The 25,736-nt window shown below is 51.6% G+C and overlaps 1 protein-coding gene across 3 annotated transcripts in view; it reads right to left on the reverse strand.

The window, feature by feature from the left end:
* The window catches only part of MLLT6 (MLLT6, PHD finger containing), a 40,512-nt gene extending 26,829 nt beyond the window's left edge, over positions 1-13,683 (reverse strand). The window contains exons 1-7 of one of the 3 annotated variants that reach the window (XM_065856110.2): positions 13,558-13,683; positions 10,320-10,399; positions 6,857-6,911; positions 5,945-6,054; positions 5,380-5,483; positions 4,626-4,719; positions 3,454-3,558 (exon numbers count right to left, since the gene is read on the reverse strand). In XM_065856110.2, coding sequence (XP_065712182.1) covers positions 3,454-3,558; positions 4,626-4,719; positions 5,380-5,483; positions 5,945-6,054; positions 6,857-6,911; positions 10,320-10,399; positions 13,558-13,666 — 657 coding nt within the window. In that variant the 5' untranslated portion in view covers positions 13,667-13,683. Of the gene's footprint in view, positions 1-122; positions 1,194-3,453; positions 3,562-4,625; positions 4,720-5,379; positions 5,484-5,944; positions 6,055-6,856; positions 6,912-10,319; positions 10,400-13,557 lie in introns of those variants that run through there. The other 2 variants (XM_065856109.2, XM_065856111.2) reach the window with 2 other exon arrangements.
* Between the last annotated feature and the right edge of the window lie 12,053 nt (positions 13,684-25,736).

The raw sequence follows: 25,736 nt of genomic DNA on the forward strand, positions 1-25,736 counted from the left end.
TCCACTTTGCCCTTTGCTGCACAAAAACCCAAGAGCCAAACCTCTCATCAACTCAACTGCAAACACAAACCCCCTTGCAGGGCTGTTGGGTTTAGATCTGAGCCCAGCACAACTCCCCAAACCTTAGGAATAACTCCAGTCGGGCTTATTTGCTCCAAGTGCCTCTTTTCCTGTGTCGCCGGGCAGGGACCGTTCCTCTCATAACAATGTCCCATATCCAAATTAAAAGTCCCCAGATTTCGCTTATGGGTTCCAGGTGTTCGCTAAGAATAACACTGGACGAGCGTCTCTCTCCACGGGGTATATGGCTAAAAATGCAGTAGCACGTGTGCTCCCGGTGTGACAAATTTCATTCCACGGAGCGTGGTCATTTTATTTTCTGCATGTTTCAAGCAGACAATATAGGTGACAGAACATCTGCACTTCATTCAACCCCCGTGCGTCATCCAGCATTTTCTTGGTATTTAGCTATTGTTTTCTTTCTCGCTTTCTTCTTGCTTTCTTGAAAACAGACAAACCCACGGGGTAGAGCACACGCACTGCAATACCAACCCCAAAGAAATACACAGGGCTGGTTTTGCTAAGTGCTCTGTGTTCCGAGGAAAACCCAAAGCCTGGAGCTTTCCCATTTTCGGGAGACCACAGAAGGGAATTCTTGGGCTGGTATCACTTGTGCCTGGAGGAGGCGGGGGTTGCCGACACAGCCCCACATCACAATTGTCCCTTGTTCCGCGGAGAACAAGCCTCTTCACAAATGCTGGAGTGTTTTACAGCAGGGCTTCGGAGTCCAAATCTCAAGTTTTTGCTGTCTTGCTGAAGCCTGTGCCACTCGGTCATTAACTCGGAGTTTTCCTCCATAAGTTCTAAGCAAACAGCCCCAGCCCTGCACTGGGAGCTGCTTCTGGAGCAGAGAGCACCTGCATCCGGGGACTCACGGACACGCTTTGCTCCATCGCCGAGCGATCGGCTCCTCCGCATCGCCCCCGGCTCCAGGGAGGCAGGACCAGGCGCTGCACAGCTGGCCGGGCTGGGGAAAAGCCGCTCTGCTCCAGGTCAGCGCAGCCGCACGCCCCGTTCCCCCGAAACACGTGCGATTAGATCATGCGCTGCCGGTCACGTACTCCAAAACCGTGTGGGAATGAATGGTTCAACCCCCTCTCGGGGTGTTCCCCCTTCCAGAGGTCCATGTTCCCACACCCCGTCCTTCCTCCATGCCTTTCTCACCCCCTTTCCCACACCCCTAAACCACCCAATGCCCCTGGGAGCCGGGAGCGCCGCCCTCCCCGTTGTCCCAGCCGCTTCGCACCACCTTGTCCCCGCACCTTTTTGCGCCCTCTCTAAGTGGCAAGAGGTGATTTTGCACTCACGCCAAGCAATCCCAGCCCTGGACGGGGCCTCCATGGGATCTCTGCTCACAAACCCCAAGAGCCACCGGGAGGGAAGAGCCGCGAGGCAGCAGCGAGACGGAGTCTGCACGTCCGCGAGGAACCCGGGGGCTCACAATAGCAGCAAGCGCCGCCGAGAAGCCTATAAATAAATCCATATCCCTCCTGTTTTCGCTTTCCCCCGGCGCTGACCTGCTTTCCAAGCACAGCCGGGAAGCCAAACCTCCCCTGCTCCTACCTGCCCGCACGTGACAGCGCTCCCAGCCCTGCCACCAAAAAGCTGTGCAAACAGAGAAAACCCCTCGGCCGGTGCCCCCCCAACGCCTGTCAGTTATAATTACAGCCCAGCTCTCCAAAGCTGCCATCAATCACCCCCATCCTGCCCTCTCCCTCGCCTAAAAATAGCACGTTCCAGCACAGCCCTTCACCTTGTGCCAAGCGCCCGCTCCCCGGCCGTGCACAGATGCTCCTTCTCCCTCCTCCTCCTCCTCCTCTCCTCGCAGCAGCTGAACACACAAGAGGAGTAAATACTCCCCGGACGCTTTAGCCTTGTCGGCAGCAGCGAATTTACAGCCTCGGTGCTGGCGGCGGAGCCGGCACCGCTTTGTAAGCGAGGTTTGCCTTGTTTGCCCACATACCGGGTATGGTTTGGACAAGCTCCCCAAGCACGTAAGGGACGCGGTGGGCAGCGTTTCAAGCTGGATATTGCGGGATAACCTCTGTAAATAAAGAAGGGGATGGCTTTCCTGCCCACAGCATTTGCGGCTGGGCATGCCAGGAGGGCGGCAGGCAGAATTAACCGGTGGCCGTCTGCTCTGGAGAGCCTGGATGCCCTTGTCCCCTGGGATCGGGCTGAGATCCAGCAGACTTGGGCCACATAACCCACCGCAGCGTCATCGGGCTGCTTCTGGATGTGGGTCACTATCATTGCCACTCAAAATCGTTTAGGCATAGTGAGGGTGACCATTGCAACACGAAAAAGGAGTAAACAGCCAGGTGCCCATGGCAGGACTTAAAAGATGGGTGCTGCAATGTGCAGGGGTATCCCCAGTTGTGTTTGCACCACAAGGTAAATTGGGCTTTTGACTATAGTGCAATATATCCAGAGATTGCTTCGTAGAGTAATTCTGGATTTCTGCTAAGCAAAACCAGGATATGGCCCATAAAGTATTACAAATTCTCTCACCACATTGAAAGTATCCCTGTATAAGTTATTTCTGCTTCGGATTCTCCCCCCTGCTTTGGATAGCACTGTGTTCTGGATTCCTGATACTCCACAAGCTCTATCCATCAGGGGTAAGGAAGATTTCTGCTGCCAATTGCCTTAGAACCTGAATCATCAAAAAACGCATGTCCTGTCTTTTAGGGCTATTTATTGTGATTAATAACAAACAGCTCCCAAGCCTCTGGCCTTCTCATTTCTTTTGGTACAGCCCCTGGATCCTGCCTTACACACTCACTGCTGCTTTTCCTTGAAATATGAGCATTCGTCACGTGAGTCAGCTGGTTAATTATGAACCTTGGTGTGCTGTTAACATGCCCCGTACCACTGCAGCAGTTTTGTTCAGTACATCTTAACCAGTAGAGTTAGATAAGTACCTATCACACCAGTCAGACATGCAGCGTTCCTCTAAATAATTGTTTAATGGAGATAAAGTGTTTTCCCAGGTAGACTTGTAGCAGGTGGAATCACCATGGCTGGTTAATCTACTAAAGTACTACCTAGTTTATATGAATGACTGTTCTGGCCTGCAGTTAATTCTTGCCACAGCACAGATTGCTAAATCAGTGCCTTTTTGTCCTTCAAAACGTGGACTCTGGGATCTGAGGACAACGACCTCCAGTTTATGTTCTTGAGCTGCTGCATTTAAACCCACAGCCCTGACCATCTCCGTGCAGATCAGCTCTATTTGCACACACGTTTCTAGAGGCCTGTTTAAAAACGCAGCTCTCTGTGCAACTCGACAGCATCGGGGCTCAACCGAGGAGCCACGGATGCTCTGCGCACCCTTCCCCTTCTCGCCTCCGTCCCACACGACTCTCCGGACCGACAAACCGCAGGTCTTACCTTCTTTGGCCTCTCGTGGTGGGACACATGCTTCTCCTGAGCAGGGGACGTGGATCGACTCCTCCTTCCAGCGATGAAGGAGCCACCTCCAGAGTGACGCGAGGTCTTCTGAGGTAAGCGGGGACGGGGAGAGGATGTGCGGGACAGGAGAAAGAAAGAAGAAGAGAGAGGAAACAGCGTTAGAGAGCCCAGCTCTCACTGCTCCAGTGAGCAAAGCTATAGGAGATGGCTTCTCTACCCCATGCAGGACCAAACTCTCTTTGTACCAGATGCCCAGTCTGGTTCCTAACGCGGGGAGCACAGCGGACAAGTGCCAGCAGGCTTACAAACACATGGATCTAACTCCCCACACTGTTCCTGGTGGCCTGTGCACGCTGACACTTGTCAGAACAGAAGCGCAGCTGCTGGGACACCGTTCTCTGAAGAACAGGCTAAAACGGAGCAGCAACATCACTTCCACAAACCGGTAAACTCAACACAGAGCTCCACCTGAGTCAGGTCCTGAGGCCACCGGAGGTGTCCCCAGCGTGATGTTGAGGAGATGCTTGAGGCATCAGTCACTGGATGTGACAGCACCGATAAGCAGGAAGGAAAGTGGGAAACGCCAGCAACAAAGGGGCCACTGAGACAGAAAGTGCAGCGAGAGGATCCAGTTTCCTTTTTGCTGGAGGGGGGAGAGCAGGTGTCTACTAATTATGCAGAACAGGGAAAAGGTTCCTCTCTCTCCTCTCGGTACCATTATTAATAGGGGAAAGCCCTTTGCCTCAAATGTCCCTCAAGCTGACTCATGTCTCCTGTGTCCCCTGGCGGGAGCTCTGGCAGTTCTGGGTCACCCCCCTGAGCTCCCCTTGACCCCCTGGAGCATCCAACAGCATGGCTGCTCTGCTTTCCTGGGGCTGAATCCTCCAGCCACCCAGAGCCATAACAGATGGGAAGAACTCAACCTCCAGTTTCGACAATGGGTTTAAAGATGCTGGAGAAAGGCGAAATGAAAGTTCATCTTTATTCTGAAGTGACTCTGAATGGCTGGAAAGGGGAGCAGGCTGCAAACCGTGCTCATGTGTTCGCGGCGATTCTTACTGCTCTGAGCACAGATGCGATCTGGGATGAAATCGATGCCTTTTATGTGACCAAAAGGAAAAGATTTCCATTGCAGGGATGAAGGAACTCACCATTTTATTGAAGTGGTACTTGCAGTAGCCACAATATTTGACATTGTCGACTTCTAGGACTTCCTCTTCACACAAGAGACCAGCCATCTGGGCACTGAAACACAGGCAATTAGGAGGAGGATAAAGCAAATCGTACAGCCAGACCACATTTCCCATCCAAGGGCAAAGAACAGTTCAGGATACCCAGGCAGGGTCTTGAAGTTTCACGTTTTGCTTGGCAAACGGTTTGCAAGGAGCGGGGGAAAAGCTCAGCCTCTTCTAAACCCACATTAAGGTCTTCAAAATTGTCCGTACTTTTCTACCAGATTGCCTTGCAATTTTTGTTTTTAATTAGGGGAAACCAGTAACCATTGCAGCGAAAGATATATCACGAGCAAGGAATCAGCGTGAAGCTGGGAATCTCCCCATTCTGCTGATAGGCAACGCTGTTTGCAGGTTGTGAGGGTACTGAGCACATCAGCCCTTCGAATCACATCATCAAGATGCTGCTCTTGCATGTGCTCTGCTGGAGAAGGCGCATTCCTGGGCTGGGACTCAGCTGTCTCCCCTTGGATGCCGCAGCCCAGGGAAATCCCCAGCCCTGCTCTCAGTTGGTGAAACCTCAGCCTTCCCAGGGCAGTTCCCCCCACCAAACTGCCCCTTGCAGAAAATCAAACCAGGATGCTGAGCCCGATCCCCCAGCCCAACGGCTTCAAAGCCAAAGCAGCAAAACTAAAATCTGGGGTGATTCTTGGGGTGATGCCGGGGGACTCACCAGGTGACGTGGAAAGCCTGTCGGCAGCCGTGCCGGTTACAGGCCATGCAGGCTCCCGAGGCTGCTTTGCTCTCCCGGCCCTGCTCCTCACAGATGTAGCAGGTCTGCAAAAAGAAAAAGAGAGAAAAACCAAGGTGTTTACTTGAATAAGCAGAAAATATGTCTGCTTTACTCCCACTGATCAGCAGGAAGCAAAACCTCCGAGGACTCGTAACTCCATGGCCGGTTACCTCCCTCCTGTGACAAGAGCTCTGGGCTGTTGCTCAGTGCTACGCACAAAACTCATGCATCTTTCCTCCCAAAATAACAACTGCGTCAGATCAAAATGTGGAGTAACCACCACGCAGCTCCAAGGCAGAGCTTGCTCAAGTTGCAGAGGGTTGGGGAAGAGAGAACGGAGGACCAAAAGTTGTCTGCAAGAATAGGTATCGACTTTCTTAGTTATATGTAAAGGAATCTGAGTACCTGGAAGTTAAAATAAATGGGATGTGGGAGGATAAGATGACCCCAATAAGTCAAGGCGGCGCAAATAGACTTGGGCAGAGGGAGAAAGAGGTGGCCTTACCTTGTTGAAGCGGTCGTGGGGTACGTACTGCAGGACGATGGGCTCCATGGTGAGCACGTTGGCAAACTGCACCTCTGGGATGTACAGAGCACAAACAACGTGCGCCCACCCTGGGAAGGGGACGAGACAGAGCGGAGATTCACGTGGGGAAAGGCACAAGAGTCTCAAACCCAGGCAGGGCTGTGGGGAGCATGGGAGTGCAGGGAGGGACCCAGCTTAGGTCAGATGTTAGACTGGAAATCCTGCTTGTTGTAACTCGGTTAGCAAGCAAATCCTTTGTGGTGACAGACAGACAGGTGGCACCTCCAGGTTAAATAAGAAAGCAGAGATTTTTTTTGTGGGAAGAGAAATGTACAACGCTCATCATCCTCAAAAGCACCATCTCAAGACTTGCGACCCAGAGTTGAGGACTTAACCAAACCCAGGAAAAGCATCCAAGCTGTAAATTATGCCAAGGGGACAGGTCTGACGGGCACTGGAAACAAAGCTCCCTTTATTGCCTGTTCTCAACACCTGAAGGCGGCTCTTTTTCAGCAAGCCAAGTTAGATTAAAATCTAAATCCCCCAAGACACTTCTCAAATCAGGTGTGTAAGCTGAAATTCCAACTGGTCAGGACAGAACTGAGGAAGTTTGAAGGTCAGGAGCCTTTGGGGGCTGATCCACACCGGTACAGCTAATGCACTGGAAGGATTTAGCTGGAATTAGGATGGATTCACCTGAAGAGGCAGAACCAGACTCTGGGATTACAGAGTCATACAGCACTGTAAGCACTTGAGCTCTACCATTCCATACAGTGCCATGGTGGTAGCACCTCTTGTGCCTGTGCACACACACCTGACCCAGCCACGTAACACATTTGGAAGATGCTCTGTTATCACAACCCAATCCCCACCACGACCCTTGGTGCTCACCTCCGTTGTCCGTCCGTTTCAGGGCTCCATCTTTGTGGGGACACAGTTCGCATCTCTAAAAATTAAACAGAAACAACAAGCTGAAGCTCAGTCCCAGCCCCGCGGGGCCGCAAAAGAGGTGATTCATTTACAACATGGTTAAGAAAGATGGGGCTGCTTTCAAAGAGAGGAAGTGGAAGAAGGGCTGAAAGGGGTTTGGGTAGAAAAAGAGACTCTGACACAGCTCGATATCTGATGGGGATGTATTTAAAGCCTCAGCCCAAGAGCCACGGGGCTACAAGTGAACCCTGACTTTCACAGGGCTTTTTAAAATAAGCTTTGCGGTTGGGGAGTAAAACTGAAAACCATGACTCAGAGAGCCGAAGGCAAATAAAGAGAAGCCATTATCTATCTTTGCCCCTCTCCTTCCTTCCTTCTCTCTTACTCTTGTGACATTTTTTCCAGTCTCATGAGGCTGCTGTGATGTTTTGGCTGATGGGACGTGGGGGCCATTGGGGCCGTGCCCCCCACATCCCACCAGCAAAAAGCGGCACTGTTGTTATCGGCTGCCCATCTTGCTTTCCCTGTGACTTAGGTTGAAACACGGATGGATGGACGGATGGACAGATGGATGGATGGATGGATGCAGGAGTTTCTCACTGCCAGAGGGCTGGAGAGCTGCTCTCCCAATTACTATGGAAAGCCTGGCAGAGCCAAGACAGAATAAGAACTGGGTTAACTGAGACACTGTAATAAGAAATTTGCACTTGAAAAGGCCCCTCCGCTCTCCCCTCCACCCCTCAGATCAAAGCGGCTCTCCCACCATGCGATTAGCAAAGCTCTGATTGTAACAAGAGGGGTTAACAGCTCCATCGGCCCCACACAAGACTTTTAATAGCCCTGCCTCTAAATGACAGCTAAAGCCTTCACATGATCCCTCACATGAGTGCCCTCTGGCCATTGCAGCTCACCGGGCTTCCCAGACAATTTGATTACAAAGTGGATGGGCTTTGGGTTGCTTACTGCAAGCACAGCAGCATCCTCAGCATCCTTGAGGGACCCGAGCATCTGAGAGGGGTTATGAGCAGGGATTAGCGCTACCTCTTCCTTTTATTCAACCCGCATAGACCAATGGGGTTTTTATTTCAACTCTGGGAAATAGAGCTTGGTTGCTTTAAAGCAAAGTTGGGATGGGTAAGGTTAGAGCTCCTGAACCCCTGGGGCTTCTAACTTTGGGGTCTTCCACCAAGTGACTCCAGCTGAAGTTGGGGTTCCTGCTCTCTTTCCAAAGCTGAAGAGGGAACTGAGACACAGAAATCAGGAGACATATGTTTTAAAGCACTCCCTAAGGAGTGTAATATTCCCCACGCCTCCATATCTCATTCGCAAAGCGAAAGTATAAATATTTAGCCAATAAATATGTTTGTTATGGACAAAGCCTGTAAACCTCTTTAAGATATTTCTGTGCAGGCAGATGTGGGAAGAAAAACATTGCTGTTTTTCAAAGGACTTTGCCACACAGTCATTGTGAAAGAGACACGGCTATCAGCTCGCCCTGCTGCTGCTGGCAGTGTGTTCAGCGCTCAAATAGCAGCATTGCTCCCTCAACATCCCCAAGGCAGCGTCTGCGGGCTGAAAACGCCCCTTTTACAGTTGGAGTGAGATGCAGGGAAGGAGTTGGACCCTCCAGCCTCGCTGGACCACGGGGCACAGATTCAAAGAGTTTCAGCAGCAGAGCCAAGCGCAGATCCCCTCAGACCTGCCTCATTTCCCTCACTCTGATCGCGCTGCTCTCTACATCAAAGAACGAGATTCTTTGTAAGCATTTACCCATCTGCATGTCTGTTGCTACGGACGGCTGGCGTTCAACTGAAAAGGTGAGGGATTTAGATAGAAAATCATCCCCAGCTCTGCTTGGGAAGGAAGATTATCGCTGTTCAGTTATTCTAGGAGCACGGCTGAATGCACGGGGCTGAGCGGCATGACTGAGCCCACCACGCATTGTCCAACAGATTTCACTGAGGGCGACTTTAATAAGGAGCCACCTGCAGGGCCATTGTTTTTTGGATACCTCGGGGGCAGTTTGAAGCACATAAGGTGCAAACGAAAAGTTACGGTCCTTGCAAGGAGCACAGGTGAGAAGGACTTGGGTGGACGTGTGTTTCTAGAGCTTACACTGAATTGCAGCTAATGCAGAAAAGGCTCCTCTGCCTGCACGGCTGGGGGAGCGGGGGAAGGAGGTCCACGAAACCCAAATTCCTTTCTTTGCTATGAAACCATCCGCAGGATGTAAAACCGCTCAAAGACTGCATTTGATCTTCTTTACTGCAGCGCACATAAAAGCAGCATCTTACAATGGGCCAAGAGGCTCAGGTCTGGAAGTCTGGTCTTGTTTACACTCCGGCTTCCAAGGAGGAACGAGTTAACACACCGGGGAGAGCGTGGTACGGATACCTCAGCCCCCCTCCTGGCCAAGCTCTTTGCCCATCTGCGGAGCAGATTAAACGCGTGTCCTGCAGCGAGCGGGGAGCCGGGATGGGACGGGACACGCTGCGCAGGTCCCCAGCACCGCAGCACCTTCCCAGCTGGGTGCTCCAGAAAACATTCGGCTCAGAAGGCAGAGCAGGCACTAATAAATGTTGTTCGTGCTGACCGGGGCCTTTTGTATTCAAGGAAAGCCAAAGCTTCACTTAAATCCACCTTTAAGGAAGCAAACGGGGGCAGCTATGATGGATTTACCGTACGGCAAAAGCACCATCCATGGTATAATATGTAAAGATCGGCAGCCGGTGGGTGCCGCCGTATCCGACACCGGCTCTGCAGAGGAGCTGGTGGGCTATAAACCCGCAACTCATTTTACTGCGCAAATACCTTTGCCACACAGAGGGAGCGAAGGGGCAGCCCTGGCCCGATTGTTTCCACCTTCCTGCCTCACCGGGAAATGCCAGAATTAATTAAGAACATTCGTAAAGTGTTCTACACTGCTAAGCTGCTACTTCGGCAGAAACTAAAGCCCTGATCCAGCTTCCTGTCATTTCCTCGGCTGCTTTACAGGCTCAGAAGACTTCACGCAGGAGGCTGCTGCTGCGAGATGCGAATGCCAATCCCCCTGTCAGCCGGATGATAACTCTGACATTATAGCAGCGTCTCAGGTGATGCCAACATCCCTCCGCTCCAAAAACTCCTGAGGACTTGTATGGAGAAAGCAACACGGAAACCACCTTTTACCATACCATTAGTTTTTAGAAGATTGATGCCTCCAGACTCAAAAAAATTGATATTGATAACTTGCTTAAAAGCACCTCTGGCAGCATTTTTGTTGAAGCGGTTAATAGCGTCGTATAAAACCCTTTGATACAATTGTCCCTCTGCTCTAAACAAGCTATAGCTATAGGAGGTTCCAGGCTCCAGCACTGTGGCCAGGGGACCGCGAAGGGCATCGAACGGCCCCATTCGGTGCAAGCACAAGCGTGTCCGTACTCACCACCCGGGCGGCTCTTTCTTGAGATTCACATTTCCGACAGAACCAGGGCCCGGTAGGAACCTGCACAATTCCATAGCAAGCTGGAAGAAAAGCAGAGACAGTTCATTTCCACATCTTTACATCGGCTGTTGAATTTCTCAGGTGTATATAAAAGTTTATCAGAGTTGTTATCGATCACAGACGGGTCGCTAAGACAAAAATTACACCTGTAATGCACTTTATTTCCCCTTCTAGTTTCCATATCCAGCAGGCAGTCTTAATTTGGCCTAAGTGGGAATGGAGCACTTCATACACCGTGCCCAGCAAACACAATGGAGCAATCTCTTACCCCTTCACTTTTCGAGTGTCACCAGAGCTTTAAATATGAAATGGGTGGCTACGAAGCACCTTAAGCATAAATAGGCCCAAGCTAAAAATCTCAGCATCATGAAGGAAATTGTATCTGTGAGAATTCAGACAGACACCAGGTGAAACTTCCATGTCCATCAGCCACATCCAGCCTTTCACACATCCAAGATCGCAGAACCAGGGATCTTCAGGCCGCTCCCAGGGCTCTGTGTTAATACAAATCTCCAGCTGACAAGCCGATCAAACCGCTGATTTTATCCAGCTCTACCACGCGTCCCTCTTGCTTCCTGCATCGCTGCCGATGCTCCCAGGGTCTCCCTCTGCAACCTGCAGCTTCCACTTCTTTACAATCAGCTCCTTCCTCTCATGGGGAGCTGTTGCTTGAAAACTGTTCACCTTCAGCAGTCTTCTCCCTCTAAACACCCCAGGTTGGTCTTTGTGAGTCCCGAAGGAAGCGTTTGTGACCCTGAACGGGCTCTTAACCACCAGGCAGGTGGGTTTAAAACAAGAGGTTGGTAACGATAAGAATAAATCTACAAACCTCAGAGAAGAGTATAGGAGTCTCCTAGGAAAGAACGAATTATATCTTCCTTATTCCACCTTCAAAGGCGAACTGGTGGTTGGAATAGAATCCCAGTCACTCGAGACATTTGAAACTAGGTTGGGCAAAGCATCTGAAAATATCCTGCTGGATGTTCCCCGAGGAACGGACCGGCCACCACCCACCAGACGTTCTCCCCGTCTCTCTAATGTCTGTTATTCGGCATCGGCCAGGAAAAGGAACGCAATTGTGGAGTTAAAGCCAGAGAGCTGACTGCAGGATGAGCCAAGGCGTCCACATAAGCAAATAGAAACGACATGAAAGCCGGGACGGAGGAGCCGGCTTGGGTCCATCTTTAGCCGCGGGCTCCATGCCAAGGCGAGCGCTCAGCCGGAGCCAGCGCCAGCTCCTGCGCCCGCTGCTCCAACCAGGAAGAAAACAAGGAAAAATGCAGAGCATAAGTAAGGCAGAGTGGAAAATACAATTGGTGTTCTTGACTATCTTATTAGAACCTTCATTTGCAATCAGATGTTTCTGTTAGTGTTTTGGAACGATTTCTAACCGTGGTCGCAGAAACAGTGCTGATATTTGTAAGAATTGGTCCTAATGTGTAGCTATAACATAAGCTTAAAGAAAAATTACAGGATTCTCAACTTAACTGTACAATCATTTCAAAAGGTAACTTTGGTTTTGCGGATGTTCAAGCAGTACATGAGAGACACCAAACCGACTGCACAGAGTGAGACAAGATGACCCAGATGATCCCCTACAGCGGTTTGTTTCTATTTAAGAAATAAAAGCCTCCCAAAACACGGCGCTACTACCCGGTTGACGAGCAGCCTTTAAAAAGAGATGGTTGAAGAACCTCCACTACACACTGCTACGCTCCTTATGAGTTATTATATCCCGAAGGACTCTTACAAGACCTAAATAGACAGTTGTGGTGCCAAACACTCCAGCGGTGCCCTGTGGGAGACTTTCCCAATGTGATGCAGCTCTACCAAACAACACTTGGTGCCACCTCCAAACCAAATACATCCAGCCCCCGGACCTGTGCGGGCCTACAAACAGCCAGCCTAAGAGATTCAAAGTATTGCACCTATGAAACCCCTCCTGGCAGCAAACAAGTGTTTGTATCAATCTTCGGAGAGGGCTCGAGGATGCTGATGGCCTTTGTCCCCCTCTAAAACAAGACAGCAATGAAGAAATCTATGCGGTTTGATAAATAACGGGAAGAATGGAAGGGTTACACCAGCTAAATGAAAACAGAAAGGAGTGTCTGTCCAAAGAGACCCTTCCATGCTCCCGGGTCACCCGGAGCCACCCCGGAGAGGCTGCTCAATGACAGGAGACACCCAAACATCGCCTCGAATGATGAGAAATCCCCGGCCAGCTTGGCTTCCTCATTCAAATTCCCCTTTAGTCACCTGGTTGTAAGTGACTTGTTACCCAAGGCGTGAGCATGGATACACCAAACGTGCGCAAAGCAGAAGCAAAGCCCAACCTACAGACCCAGAGACCTGCGGCTGCCGGGCGGGCAGCGCGGGACACGTTCGCAGCCGGAGACGGGAGCGTGAACCGAGACACCGGGAGAGAGATTGGCCGGGAAGATGTGCTGCTGGATGGAGAGGATAATAATAGATGGAAAAACAGACATGCCAGATGAGCCCAGAAACCTTCGAGTGATTCAAAACAAACCGACCGGGATAATCACCCTGCCTTTCTGCTGCATCTGAGCGAAAGCAAATTTGGGGGTTTTCTTTAATTTTTTGTTGTTGTTGTTGGGAGACCTGAGGACAAACTTTCCAGCCGTGTGTTAGGGGCGTGCTCCAAGTCATTTAAAATGCAAATAGCCCCTATCTCTAGGAGGAGAACGGCTGCCTCCCTCCCTCCCTGCCCTTGCAGGGGGCAGCCCGGGCCGGGGGGGGGTTACCCGGGGCCATGTGCGGCCGCGGGCCCAGCCCGGGGTACCGGAGCCCCGGGGGCGCCTGCGGTGCTGCGCCCGCCTCCCGACCCGGGGCACCGAGGGTGGGTGGCCTGGCTGCCTCCCCCACCCCGCGGTAACGAGCACCCCCCGGGAGGTGCGTGTCCCCCCCGGGTGGCAGCTGCTGGCCAACTCCTCTCCCCCCGTGGCCCCCGCCACACCGCGCTCCCCCCCGCCCCGGGCTCCTCCGGCGAGCCAGGCCAGCGGCGACACCGTTATTTTGAACAATAGGGAGAAAACAAAGCCCTCCCCGCGCTCCCCCCGCCGCCTCCCCCGCACCCCCCTGGCCTCCCCGGGGCGGCCGGCGGGGGGGGAAGCGGCGGCGGGTCCCCGGTGGCGGCGGCGGGGCCGGGCCGGTCCCTTACCTTGGTGCACCGCCACATTGCAGCCGTGCCCGTCGCAGTACACCAGCGGGTTCTCCGCCCAGCCCCGCTCATCAGAACAGACACAGCAGCCTCCCACCATCTCCTTCATACTTCCATGAGGGTTTCCTTCCCCCCCCCCCCCCCGCCTCTCTACGCACACACTCCTCCCTCCTCCTCCTCCTCCTCCTCTCCCCCCTCCCCGCTCGCCGCCGCCTTTCACTCGGCCGCCCCGAGGGGCGCGGGGGTGCCCGACCCCCCGGGAGGGCGGCGCGGAACCGGGCGGTGCTCGGGTGGGGACACGGGGGGACACACACACAGGGGCGGTGCCCCCCCCTTCACCCTCCCCATACAATCATGGCTGCGCCGCCTGTAAAATTTGAGGTTCAGGGATTGCGGGCTGGCTGGGTCGGGTGCATTTCTCTGCGTGCCTCTGTGCGTGGGAGATTCATCTTTTTTCATTTTGTTTTTTAATTCCGGCCGCTTGGTTTTATTTTTCTTCTTCTTCTTCCTATTTTTCCTCCTCCCCACCCCCGCCCTCTCCCGAGCAAACCGAGCAAGAATCCGAGTGTGCACCCGCGTGTGCAAAGCGCTGGATGAGCGCCCGAGCCACTCAACATGGATCGCTCCGGAGCGATGAGTCGGGACCGTTCCGCAAATCCCATTATCTCCGCAATTCCTCGCTGACAGATCGGGGCTCCGCCAGCGCCACCGCCTGTCCTGCGCTCCCAGGCTCCTTCTCGAGGAGTTTTTTTAACCCGTTGGCACCTGTTTTGTTATCTTTGCAGGGAAGGAGGAAAAAAGCCCCCTTTGGAGGTTTATGGCTGGTAGGGTGAACGGCAGAAATCAGCTGGGAAGCAGTAAAAATAAATAAGCTTAGGTTCTAATCAGTAATTCTGTATGGGATTGCACCTGCAAGTCCCAGAAGTCCACACGGTATCATAAGCCCCCCTGGTACATCATGAGGAACGACCCTTGCCTTGGGTCCATCATCCAGACAAGGAGAAATGAGGAAAACCCAAGCAAGGAGCACATCAGTAATTAAATCTTAGAAAAGAGGCCTAGGAGGAACCCAAAGAATTCATGTAACGTGTTCCTACGGCTCCAGCTCCACCTGAAATCCTCTGCCTGAGGCCACAGAGCAGCTCAGAGGGAGCAGAACCCACGTCTCACAGTCTCCATGTAGGTCCTTGCTCAGCCACCCCACTGTCTTTGGGATTAAAAGGAGGGGCCTGATGCCAGACCAGGCAAAGAAACAGTAGAAAATGTAGCAGTGAACATTATTTTGCCTGCATTGATAAAGAAAACTATGTCCTCTTCAGTTGTTATACTATTACAGCAGGGCTGATGGAGGATCGGTATCCAGAAATGGCAATTAAAAGGTGCATATGAAGGTGCCTGGCTTGCATTACTGCTTTTCAGCTCTGTTCCTGTAAATCCTCAGTGTTTAAAAAAGAAGTGTTGTAAACTAGATCAAAAGGAGCGAGTATTACATCTTGCTTGGCAGAGCTATGGGGTTCACAGAATCACTGCGCTACCTGAAATCTTTTGTCCCTATTCTTTGTGGGTCATGAGCGCTGAACAGAGATGGCCATGACAGTGAAGGGAACATCAATGGAAACAAATCAAAAGCTGTTCTCTCTGCCTCCAGGAGCAGGCACTTAAAATTGTTCTCAGATGCCGGCGTGTACGTGAGTAGCCAGGAGGCTGCATCTCTACTCGAAAGTCGCTCTTCAAAGCCATCAGCGTTTCTGCAGAAAGGTGCCGTCCCCAGAACGGGTCTGTTCTGCAGCCACATCGCTGCGGAGACTCCGCCAGAGCCATCTCTGGTTTACAGCATCTTAAATAAGGCCAGGAACAGCATCGCCGGCTTTTAGTCTGCTGACCCTCTTCTTACTCAATGTGCTTCCCTTGCGACAGGTAGTCTGAAAGGTTGGCATATCCCAACATATAGCTCCAAAACCTTCTCATCGGAGAGGAAACCCATTCCAGCAGCCCTAATAATCCCCAGTTTAGCATCCTTTATATTGCACCTGTTCAAGCGTTGCGGCGAGGGGCTGGAAGGCAGACGGCGCCCCGAGAAGCTGCCTGCTGGGTCGCTGTCTTCCTTTTATTACATTCCTTTGAGAGTCACAGGGGCAGACAATACGTTCACCACATTGCTGGAAATTCACTCAGCCTTAGCTCACTTTTCTGGGAGGGTTTCCCCTCCTCTCCCCCTTTTTCTTCTTTTATCTATTGTGTTATGAACTTGTTTAAAAGAAAAGGGGGGAAATCTGGCTGGTTGCCTTTGTAACCTGGAGGAGATCCTTGCGGTTTAAGATTGTCTTCGCCTACAGGACAAAACCCTCAACATCCGCCGTCCCCTGACGGTCTTGGTTCCAGTTGGCCATGCCAGCAGACACTTGGACTTGAACTGCAAATTTGCCTTTAGGGGATTAAGTTCCAATTTACATAACTAATCCCTGTGGTGAGGAAAAGCCAGGCCAGGGAGGAAAGGGCACGGCGGCTTCTTGAGAACAAAATTAGGGGAAAGTTACAACTGTGAAAACCGAGACGGGGAGATATTTAATTGATATCACCCATTTGTTATTTTATTAGTCTTTCAAATCTGGCCGTGTGTGGGAAGCAGGCAAAATTAAAGGAGCATGTACAGACTCATGGGAACCGCTGCCCTTGTGCATCTCAGTCATAACTTCAAACGCAAGTTACAGAAGTTGTTGCTAAACTTAGTCATTTACTACTCTATCCAGAAAACTTTGGGTAGGGGAATTGGCCTCTTGGATGGCTCACACATCACAAACAGAGCTGTTCGCCTGATCTCTGTCTGCAGTGCTGCTGTTGCACATGATCTTTCATCTTCTGGGGGATCCTTTGCATTTACTTGGTTAGTATTTAAAAATAATGTAAACTTCGTTATCATCCATGTGCCTGACATGGACGTTTTTGAGACATAATAGATAAAATACTCTTATTGGAGTGTAAGGCCATACATTGCATTTTCCAGACTATTCATACTTCAGGTATTTTATTGATCAAACACATACATCCTATGTTAAATAATTTTTTTTTAAATTAAAAAACCAAGACAAATCATCTTTCTTATGATAACTCCACGTGCTCTCAGGAAATGTAAAGGCTGATGTGTGCTAGAGAAGCGCTTATGGCCTGGCTTGCACAAAGGGTCGATGCAAGGACCGCTGGGATGCACACATTAATGGCTCTCGGTGATAAATTGCTTCTTCATGCACTATCCCAGGCTTTTCCAGCAGCTTCTCCAGGGAACGAAGACTCTTCCTTCCTCCATTTCTGGGCAAAGTGTCACTTGAGATCACCCCGAGTATGCACTGTCATTTATCTGGCTCCAAGTAGGGCTGAAACTTGCCTATTCATGGGCAGGCAAATCTGTGCCCCGTTTAACGAACCTGTTTGCTTCCTTGGGTTTTATCTCGCTCCGTTTGGGCAGGTTGGAGGGAATGGTGCCCACAAGAGCAATAATCCTCGCCAGGCAGTTGAATTCCTTTGAGTCACCAGCAAGAACCACTGTTTTAAAGCACAAATCTCTGTGATGGAGCCGCGGGATCGGTTGCACAGCCAAGTCACATCCTCTGTTAGCAGCAGCCGCCATGGAGAACGTGACATTATTGGACAACTTGCCAAACCGTATCTCTTTTAGAAAGGTTTATTTCTCATTTTTGACCAAACTTTTCGTCCTTCTTACTGACATTTGTACATTGGGCCCTTTGCCTCTCCCACGTATAACGTTGCAAACCCATAGTTGTGGAGTTTTGCTACCTTCGCGATGGGGTTATAAAGGAGATAAACCTTTTCCCTTTCTCTCCACCATTAATTGATTTCATTACTTAGCAACAAAAGAACCATATTCACCAGCTGGTGGGGCCAAGGGGTCAAAAGGAAGGCCAATGGTAGCTGGGGTGGGTTAGAAGGGGGTGGTCAGTAGGTCAGAGAGGTTCTCCTGCCCCTCTGCTCTGCCCTGGGGAGACCACACCTGGAATATTGTGTCCAGTTGTGGCCCCTCAGTTCCAGAAGGACAGGGAACTGCTGCAGAGAGTCCAGCGCAGCCACCAAGATGCTGAAGGGAGTGGAGCATCTCCCGTGTGAGGAAAGGCTGAGGGAGCTGGGGCTCTGGAGCTGGAGAAGAGGAGACTGAGGGGGGACTCATTCATGGGGATCAATATGGAAAGGGGCAGTGTCAGGAGGATGGAGCCAGGCTCTTCTTGGTGACAACCAGTGACAGGACAAGGGGCAATGGGTGCAAACTGGAACACAGGAGGTTTCACTTAAATATGAGAAGAAACTTCTACCTGGTGAGGGTGTCAGAGCCTGGCCCAGGCTGCCCAGGGAGGTTGTGGAGTCTCCTTCTCTGCAGACATTCAAACCCACCTGGACCCCTTCCTGTGGAACCTCAGCTGGGTGTTCCTGCTCCATGGGGGGATTGACCTGGATGAGCTTTCCAGGGCCCTTCCACCCCTGACATTCTGGGATTCTGTGAAAATCAGGATATTTCTTTACACCATAGATGGGGAAATCCCAACAGCAACCACTCAGCTCTGCAGTGCACATTTTGCTACGGTTTAGGGCCTCTTAGCTCTCTTTTCCCATCACCAGACAAGTAAAAATCCCACTGAGCTCTACGAAAGCTTCTGGTACCGTGAGGACTGTGACCTGCAGAGGCAAAGTCTGTGTTTGAACAGCAGCTCCGGCGCCTCCGCAGCCGCTCGTGCTTCCCAAGGGAGTGAAACCGAGACCTTTGCCCCCACTCCTCGGTAACCACACCTTCCAAAGCCCCGCTTTGCCTCTCTGTTCTGCCCTGCTCGCATCCGCACAAGGAGCATTTCATCCAGGTATCTTTCCTTAAGAAACAGCTCTGCTTAGTGAAGGTGGTTGCCAAAGGGAAAGAAACGATCGGCTTTCGGAACAGATCGGTGAATCAGCGCTCACTTTGTGCTTACTCCATTTGGGGCTAAATTCGGTGCTTCCCATGTACCAACGCACACATAACAATTCAGGGAATAAGGAAATGCAACCACACGTGGTCCCAGCTTTGCTGCCTCCGCGACTTTTTTGCCTTGGCCAAGTCCCTTCCGCCCTTTGTGCCCCATTTTCCCCCTTTGTCCCACCAGTTCCCCACTTTGGGTTGTTTGTCTGAAAAAGCACGGTATAAATACAAGTGATTATTCATTAAACAATGTCATTAAGGGCTTTGAAAGGAAACACTGATGTCATCAACAGCTTTGGGAGGAAATAGTGCTATTAATGACTTATAAAGGAAAAAAGTAGTGATTCAAATATCTCCTATGCCCGTCTTGTTTTTTTTCCTTCTAGCACCTTAAATCAAGTGAGACAGTGGCTCATATTTGTCTTCATGGTTTTGATGCATTCAAAACAGTAAAACTGATTAATATAGGAGGTCACTGTATGGGAAGATGACAAATTCGCTTTTTGGTACTAAATTACTCGTTTATGAGTGGAAATATTTCGAAGGGATCGTTAGAATCGCTCCCTTGTCTCCCTGAAAGCCCAAACTCCCACGCTTTCATGACATACCCGTAGTTTTGACCGCTTTCCAGCCCGCTCACCCCGCCGTCCTCTCCCACTGGGTGACGGGGATTCCTATGGGTCGCGGATTTAAAGTGCTTGCGCTATTTATTCACTTCTTCCTGCAAGAGCGAGAATGTGCTAGGGCTGAGGAACATCGAAACAAGTCCGGTTGAACAAACCTAATGGGATAGTCGTAAAATCACATAAACATGGCTTTGGAAGGAACTTCAAGAGGCCAATTAGGCTAATTCCCTATGGGGAGGCAGATCCAAGGACTTATTAGTGCCATATTATTTTTATTGTTATTATTATTTACATTAGGTAGGGAAAGTACACAACAATTACCAGAGAAATAAATGATGTGGTCTATGTCCAGAAACCAAGAGTATTTTTAAGGAGCCCGTACTTAGGCTTTCAAGCCCGTTCTTAGGAACCTAATCAGGCGCTTTGGCTTTGAAACCAAACCAAGCGCTGGAGCTGCTCCATCCCTCTGCTGATGCTCACGGAGCAGGACCAAGGCTTTGGTTTCAACTCTCCTGGGGTGCTTTGCCATGGAAAAGTGGTACGTACTTCATAGATTCAGGCCCTGATTCTTCAGCCTCAGTCCTGATGTGAAAAGGGGGATTAATAATCACAAACAGATCCTTTTTTTAATGGGAGTTAGGCACCTGTTTCCCTTTGTGCCTTGGGATGTTTTCCTCACATTCCTGCGTTTTTAGCGCCTTTAAGAAAGACTTGGCAGTAATTGAAGCTTTGCCTCTACCCACCAGTTGCTCTCATTTAATTGGTTTGCAAACCGGTTTAATTAAACGCTCTGTTTTGACATCCTTGCATTGGTTCAGAGCGTTGCATCAGCTTAGCTTGCGATTGTGCATTCAACTCTTGGCGGCGCGATCGGAAACGGTCTTTAAGACAGGAAACCTGAGGTAAAAGCCTGAAGGTAACAGCCCTGCAGCGACTGCACCAAACCACGGCGTGTTTCCAGGGCTGAAAACACCCTGAGCCCCACGGGACGGCGAGATGTGGGGCAGCCGGTGGGACAGACCGCCCTTCACCGCCCCACGGCCAAGCCGAAGCTGCTAAACCTACACAGGGTCAGGCTTTCTTCTCCCTTCCTCCCAAATTACTCATATATATACTTAAATTTATGTGTATATAATGACTTCTCAAGCTGTTTTCCAGTATGCAAAAGCTTCCATTACAGAGTTCTGCAGGAAAAGTCCTGCATGGAGCTGCACAAGCTCTGCTGCACCTTCACCCCAGAGCACCCTGTGCTGGGGAGGGCTGCCGGCTCTCACCCAAACCCTCCTGCTCCCTAAAATGTATGCAAAAACATCTATACCCACAGCCCAGGGGTGTGCTGGGTGCTGCAGGCCTATGGGGCTGCCGAGCCCCTACTGCAGATGCTGCCCGGTGGCCGGTGCCCGGCTCCGGGTCCCAACCCGTGTTGGTGGGGCTGAGAAAGCCCCGTGAATATTGACAGGAAACGATCGGTGGCTTTTTTGGTTGCGAGCTGCAGCGCTGAGGTTTAGGCAACGACATCCTGTCCCCGCTCGGCTCCCGGGGACCGGGCAGGAAGCGGGGGCGGCGGCGGGGGGGAGCAGAGCCCCGGACCGGGACTGGGTGGCCCCTCGCCCACCCTACGGAGTGCAGAGGCGAGCACGTCTGTCCCTCCATCACTCCCTGCATCCCTCCCTACATCCCTGCATCCCTGCATCCCTCCCTACATCCATTCCTGCATCCCTGCATCCATCCCTCTATCAATCCCTGCATCCATCCCTACATCCCTGCATCCCTCCCTACATCCATTCCTGCATCCCTGCATCCATCCCTCTATCAATCCCTGCATCCATCCCTACATCCATCCCTGCACCCCTCCCTGCATCCCTGCATCCATCCCTACATCCATCCCTGCGTCCCTACATCCATGCCTGCATCCATCCCTCCATCCACCCCTCTATCAATCCCTGCATCCATCCCTACATCCATCCCTCCATCCCTGCATCCATCCCTCCATCCATCCCTCTACCAATTCCTGCATCCATCCCTCCCTGCATCCCTCCCTACATCCATCCCTCCATCCCTCCTTCCATCCCTCTATCAATCCCTGCATCCATCCCTCCCTGCATCCATCCCTACATCCATCCCTCCATCAATCCCTGCATCCATCCCTCCATCTACCCATCACCTACCCATTGAGAGCAGCCCTGCACTGGTAGATGAGAAGCTGAGCATGACCCAGCAATGTGATCTTGCTGCCCAGAAAGCCAACTGCATCCTGGGCTGCATCACTGGGAGCGTGCCCAGCAGGTCAAGGGAAGGGATTCTGCCCCTCTGCTCCACCCTGGTGAGGCCTCACCTGCACTGCTGTCCTCTTTATCTGTCAGAGGAAGCAGCTGTTTCCTTTACTGATAATTTCAGTGATTTATCATGGACTCTGCCAACCTGCCTTGCTGTTGGCATGTCCCTTTAATCATGTGTCTGTTTAGTGACTCTTACAGAATAGGTTAGATCCTCTTGCACACCCTATTACTCATCAGAAATTTTGAGGCTGTAACCTGTTAGTCATTGGTGAGTCATAGCTTGTCCCTCGGAAAATAAAAGATGGCCAAATGCTGACATCCTCGAGGCTTACCCCCAAAATAATGTGTAAAGTCACTGGCACCATTTCTGCGTGATGCTTTCCAAGGAGAGCTAAGGGATCAAAATTAGGCCGATGGTTTCAGTGTAACTCGTGAGTCATATCTGGAATAAATCAGTTTGGCCGTGATTCATATCTATCTATCTCGATGCTCAGATATTTTTTCCCTTAACTTGAGAGACCTGGGAATGGGAATAATTTCTAAAACTGTCAAAAATCGGTGCATAAAGCTGAGGGCAAGGCCAGCACAGGGTGCTTTGGTGCAAGGCTGTGGATGAGGGTTGTACTGAATGTTGTGCTGAGGAATTTCACAGGTGCAAAACCTATCCAGGTGCACTAAGCCCAGCTTTAATTAAGACTTACATTAATTTAATTCAACTGGTTGTTTGCTAAATTGAAATAATCTTTCATAAGTATAAAGTAGTAGTGGGGCTACATGAAAGCTTTGCACAAACACAGCAGCATATTTAGAGTAATTTCCTAATATAGACAAACCCACTCTGTTCTCTTCTTCCCCCCCCCCCCCCCCGTTTTGGCTGGTTGACAGTGCAATTACAAAAATAGTGAGAAGACCTGAAATTGAAAATGAGACTCGGTTTGCAGAACTGTGTCACTTAGCGAGGCAGAAAGAGTTGAGCTAATATGATTTTCTGAGTGTCAGCTCTGCCGTGGTGGGTTTTAGTGCTGGTTTTAGGCTGGTTTTCCCTTTCCGCGGGGGAATGGGTGTATTTTCCCCTGCGTGGTTCTAATCCATCTCCCAAACCCAGCGGCTGTTTCCAGGTCCCTGCCCTGAATTTTGCTGCCCGTTTCTAGTCGGATAATCTCCCAGCGATCTCTGTCAAGTCAGGCGCTTGCTGTGTGCCCTGGCATGCAGGAGATGATAACGCATCTCTGCATGAAGTCTGTCGGGAAAAGGGGATTTTCCCTCCGCTGCTGCTCTCTCCCGTGCCAGGAGTTTCTATTTCTCCCGGGCAAACCAGCAACTTTGCCGCTGGAGCCCGTGGAGGAGAAGAACTCCCCCTGGGGGGGGTCTGTACCAGCCCCACGGGGTCCCAAGGTCCTGAGACCGCCGGGACGTGATGCTCAGAGCCGGGGGGCTCAGCAGATGCCCCGGGGGTAGCGGGAGGGATCCCGGTGCTGCCGGGGGGTGCGGGCAGCGGGAGGGACAGAGCCGAGAGCCGCCGGCTGCTGCTGGGAAGGCAGCCGGGGACCTCTGCTGGGCAAAGCCTAAAAATGCCCTTTTTTCCCCCAAACGCGTGCCCTGCGGCCGGGCTGGCGCTGGGAGACCTCGGGAGGGCGCCAGTATCTCGCCTTTCCCCGTCGGGCCCGGGCCCCCCACCCCGGCTGCCCCGGGAGGGCGCTGAGCACGGGGGGGGGTGACACCCAGCTCCCCCTAAACCCGCATCCTCCGAGAGGGAGAGGAGGTGGGAGTTTAGGGCTGAATCTGCTCCAGAGGAAGGATCGGCTTCTCTGGGGGTGTGAAACCTTTTAGAAATGGGAATGACCGCAAGAGACCGAACTATTCCTCGGCTATTTCTTCATCCATCCATCCATCCATCCATCCATCCATCCATCCATGCATCCCTCCAGCCAGCCAGCCACCCACCCATCCATCTGCTCGGGTCTCACCTCTCCCCTGCCCCATTCCCTTCTCTCTCCACCGCGGGAACGTCCGGATTTAGCAGAGAAAAACCTCCCTGGGACCTTCCTCTTCCTCAGGGAGAGTCTGAGGGCTGAAGTTCCCCGGTTCCGAGTCCTTCCAGCCTAAATCCCCCGGGAAGAGCGGTGCAAGGGGGTGTCCGGGCTCCGCTACGGACACAGCCGGGGCAGCGGCGTGGAAGCAAACCGGCGGCACAGCGAACTCCCACCCCAAAAAACACGGCTCCTCCGGGGGCCTCAGGCACAGAACCCCCCGGGGAAGGAGCACCCAGGAAACATGAAAGCCGGTACCGGGAGGTGCGGGCATGAGAAGAGGCTGGGGGGGCCCAGGAAAGCAGCGGTGGCAGCGCGGGGGAGCAGAGGGATGAAGAGATGGAGCCGGGGGACAACGACGGCCGCTGTCACCGCTGGTTCGTGTCTCTGACCCTTTAGGTCTCAGTGTCTCCAAAACCGAGAACCATTTGGCAGCGGGGAGATACCACAGTGTTAAAAAAGAATAACAATAAAATAAAGGCGAGCAGATGCAACCTCCTCCCCTACACCTGGGGTGATGTGCTCCAAGTTCTCAGCCTTTCAATAGCTTTTCAAATCCCGAATTCCCGGGTTTGACCCAGCTCGACAGCAGGTAGAGCAGCGCCTGCCCGGGTCCTGCTAGGCACGGAGACCCAGAGCTCTGTCTGTGTGTCCGTGTGTCCGTCAGGACGTGCAAAGACACGGGCTCACTCCGGTCTAGGACTCTTTGTGCCCCACGGGCGTTTGACGCGATCCTGTGCTCCTATCTCCCCGGGTTTGTGCAAATCTCTCCCATAGCCCGAGATTTAAATCAAAATTCATGCTATTTAAGAGCACGCACACAGGGTGTATCCCCCAATTCTGCTATTTATTTGCCTTTGGGTGCATGGGCACCACGAGTGGAGATTGCAAGAGGTTTTTCCCTTCGGATCTGCAGAGCTCTGCTGTGTTGCCCCTGCTTGAGATGTGCACAGAAATGTGCATTTTCTATGGTGCATCACAACAACCATTTCGGCCGGGTTGAGCCCAAACCCCAAAGACCCGCCCGTACGGGGAGATTTTTATCATTATTATTGTTGCCGTTGCCAGAAAGCAGCAAACTTTACAATCCAGATGTTTTGAGAGTGTCAGAACAACTCGCTGCTGCCGTTGTTTTTATGGTGAAATCAAAAGGAATCGCCGTGGTTTATAATCTGAGAGCATCCAGCCTCGCAAAGAATGCAGGTTGCTCTTTGCTTTCTACCTATCTAACCCAGATGCTCCGGGTATCTCCCCCTGTTGACAGTCGTTTTCTTCAAAGGCTTGTCTGCAGCGATCCATCAATTAGGATAAAAAATGAGCTCTCATTCTCCTGCATTTGTTTTGGGAAGAGGGAAATTATTTAAACAACTGTATCTCCATTAAACGAGGGAGCGAGGGCGGGGAGCAGATCCCTTTGCTTTCTGAAATGGAGTGAAATGCTGCTTTGCAAAACATGTGCTTTCTGGGCCACATACGATCCCTCACCTCTCACAAATCATTATTAACTCGCCCGTAAACCCTGTACAGTAGCGAAGCAGAGGGGCTGCATTTCAGGGGCATGGAGAGGTGTCTTTCCCCTTCATTTCCTCACTTAGTGCGCAAAAAAAAACGACCCAAAGAGTGAATATTAGTGCCGAGATCCACTCTAACCTTCTTCATTCCCTTCGTCCCTGCTGATTACATTTTTTAAGGCCTTTCTTTAATTATACCAGCACCAGACCCAGCATCAAAAGAGGGTCCGGGTTCCCTCCTTCCCAGGGATGCTGGTGGGGAAGGACCCGGGTGCAATGGGCCCTTCCAGGGGGTTTCTCTCTTTCCGCCCCTCAAGGACCAAATTCGGTAACTTTCCGAAACCCAGCAATCCAGGGGACTCAGCAGAGCCAGTGTCAGCTTTTCTCCTTTTATTGTCACCAATTAGGCGTGTGTTGGGATAAAAGGGACTCCAAAGCTCCCAGCATTTCCCCATCCCGAAGGTAACCGCGATCCTCCAGGACATGTTCCTTTAAACAGCCCCTTTGCCTTTTTTATTTACAATAAACACATTTTTGTTAATGAAACCCACTTTGCAACCCCCTCCCCTCCCTTTTCCCCCTCCCCAAAAGCCCATAAAGCTCCAACTTTGCATATCTGAGCCCTGTTCCGTGGGGCTGGGTCCTTCGGGGGTCCCAGGGTCAGGCTGGGGGCAGCAGGGTCATTGTGTTGCCATCATGGGTCAATAAGCAACTGGTCAGGCTCTCAATCCACATCAGGCCTTGAAGAGGACTGGGAAATGGGAGAATCCATTCAT

This window comes from Patagioenas fasciata, chromosome 22 (genome assembly GCF_037038585.1).
Source record: "Patagioenas fasciata isolate bPatFas1 chromosome 22, bPatFas1.hap1, whole genome shotgun sequence".
Taxonomy (NCBI): Eukaryota; Metazoa; Chordata; class Aves; order Columbiformes; family Columbidae; genus Patagioenas; species Patagioenas fasciata.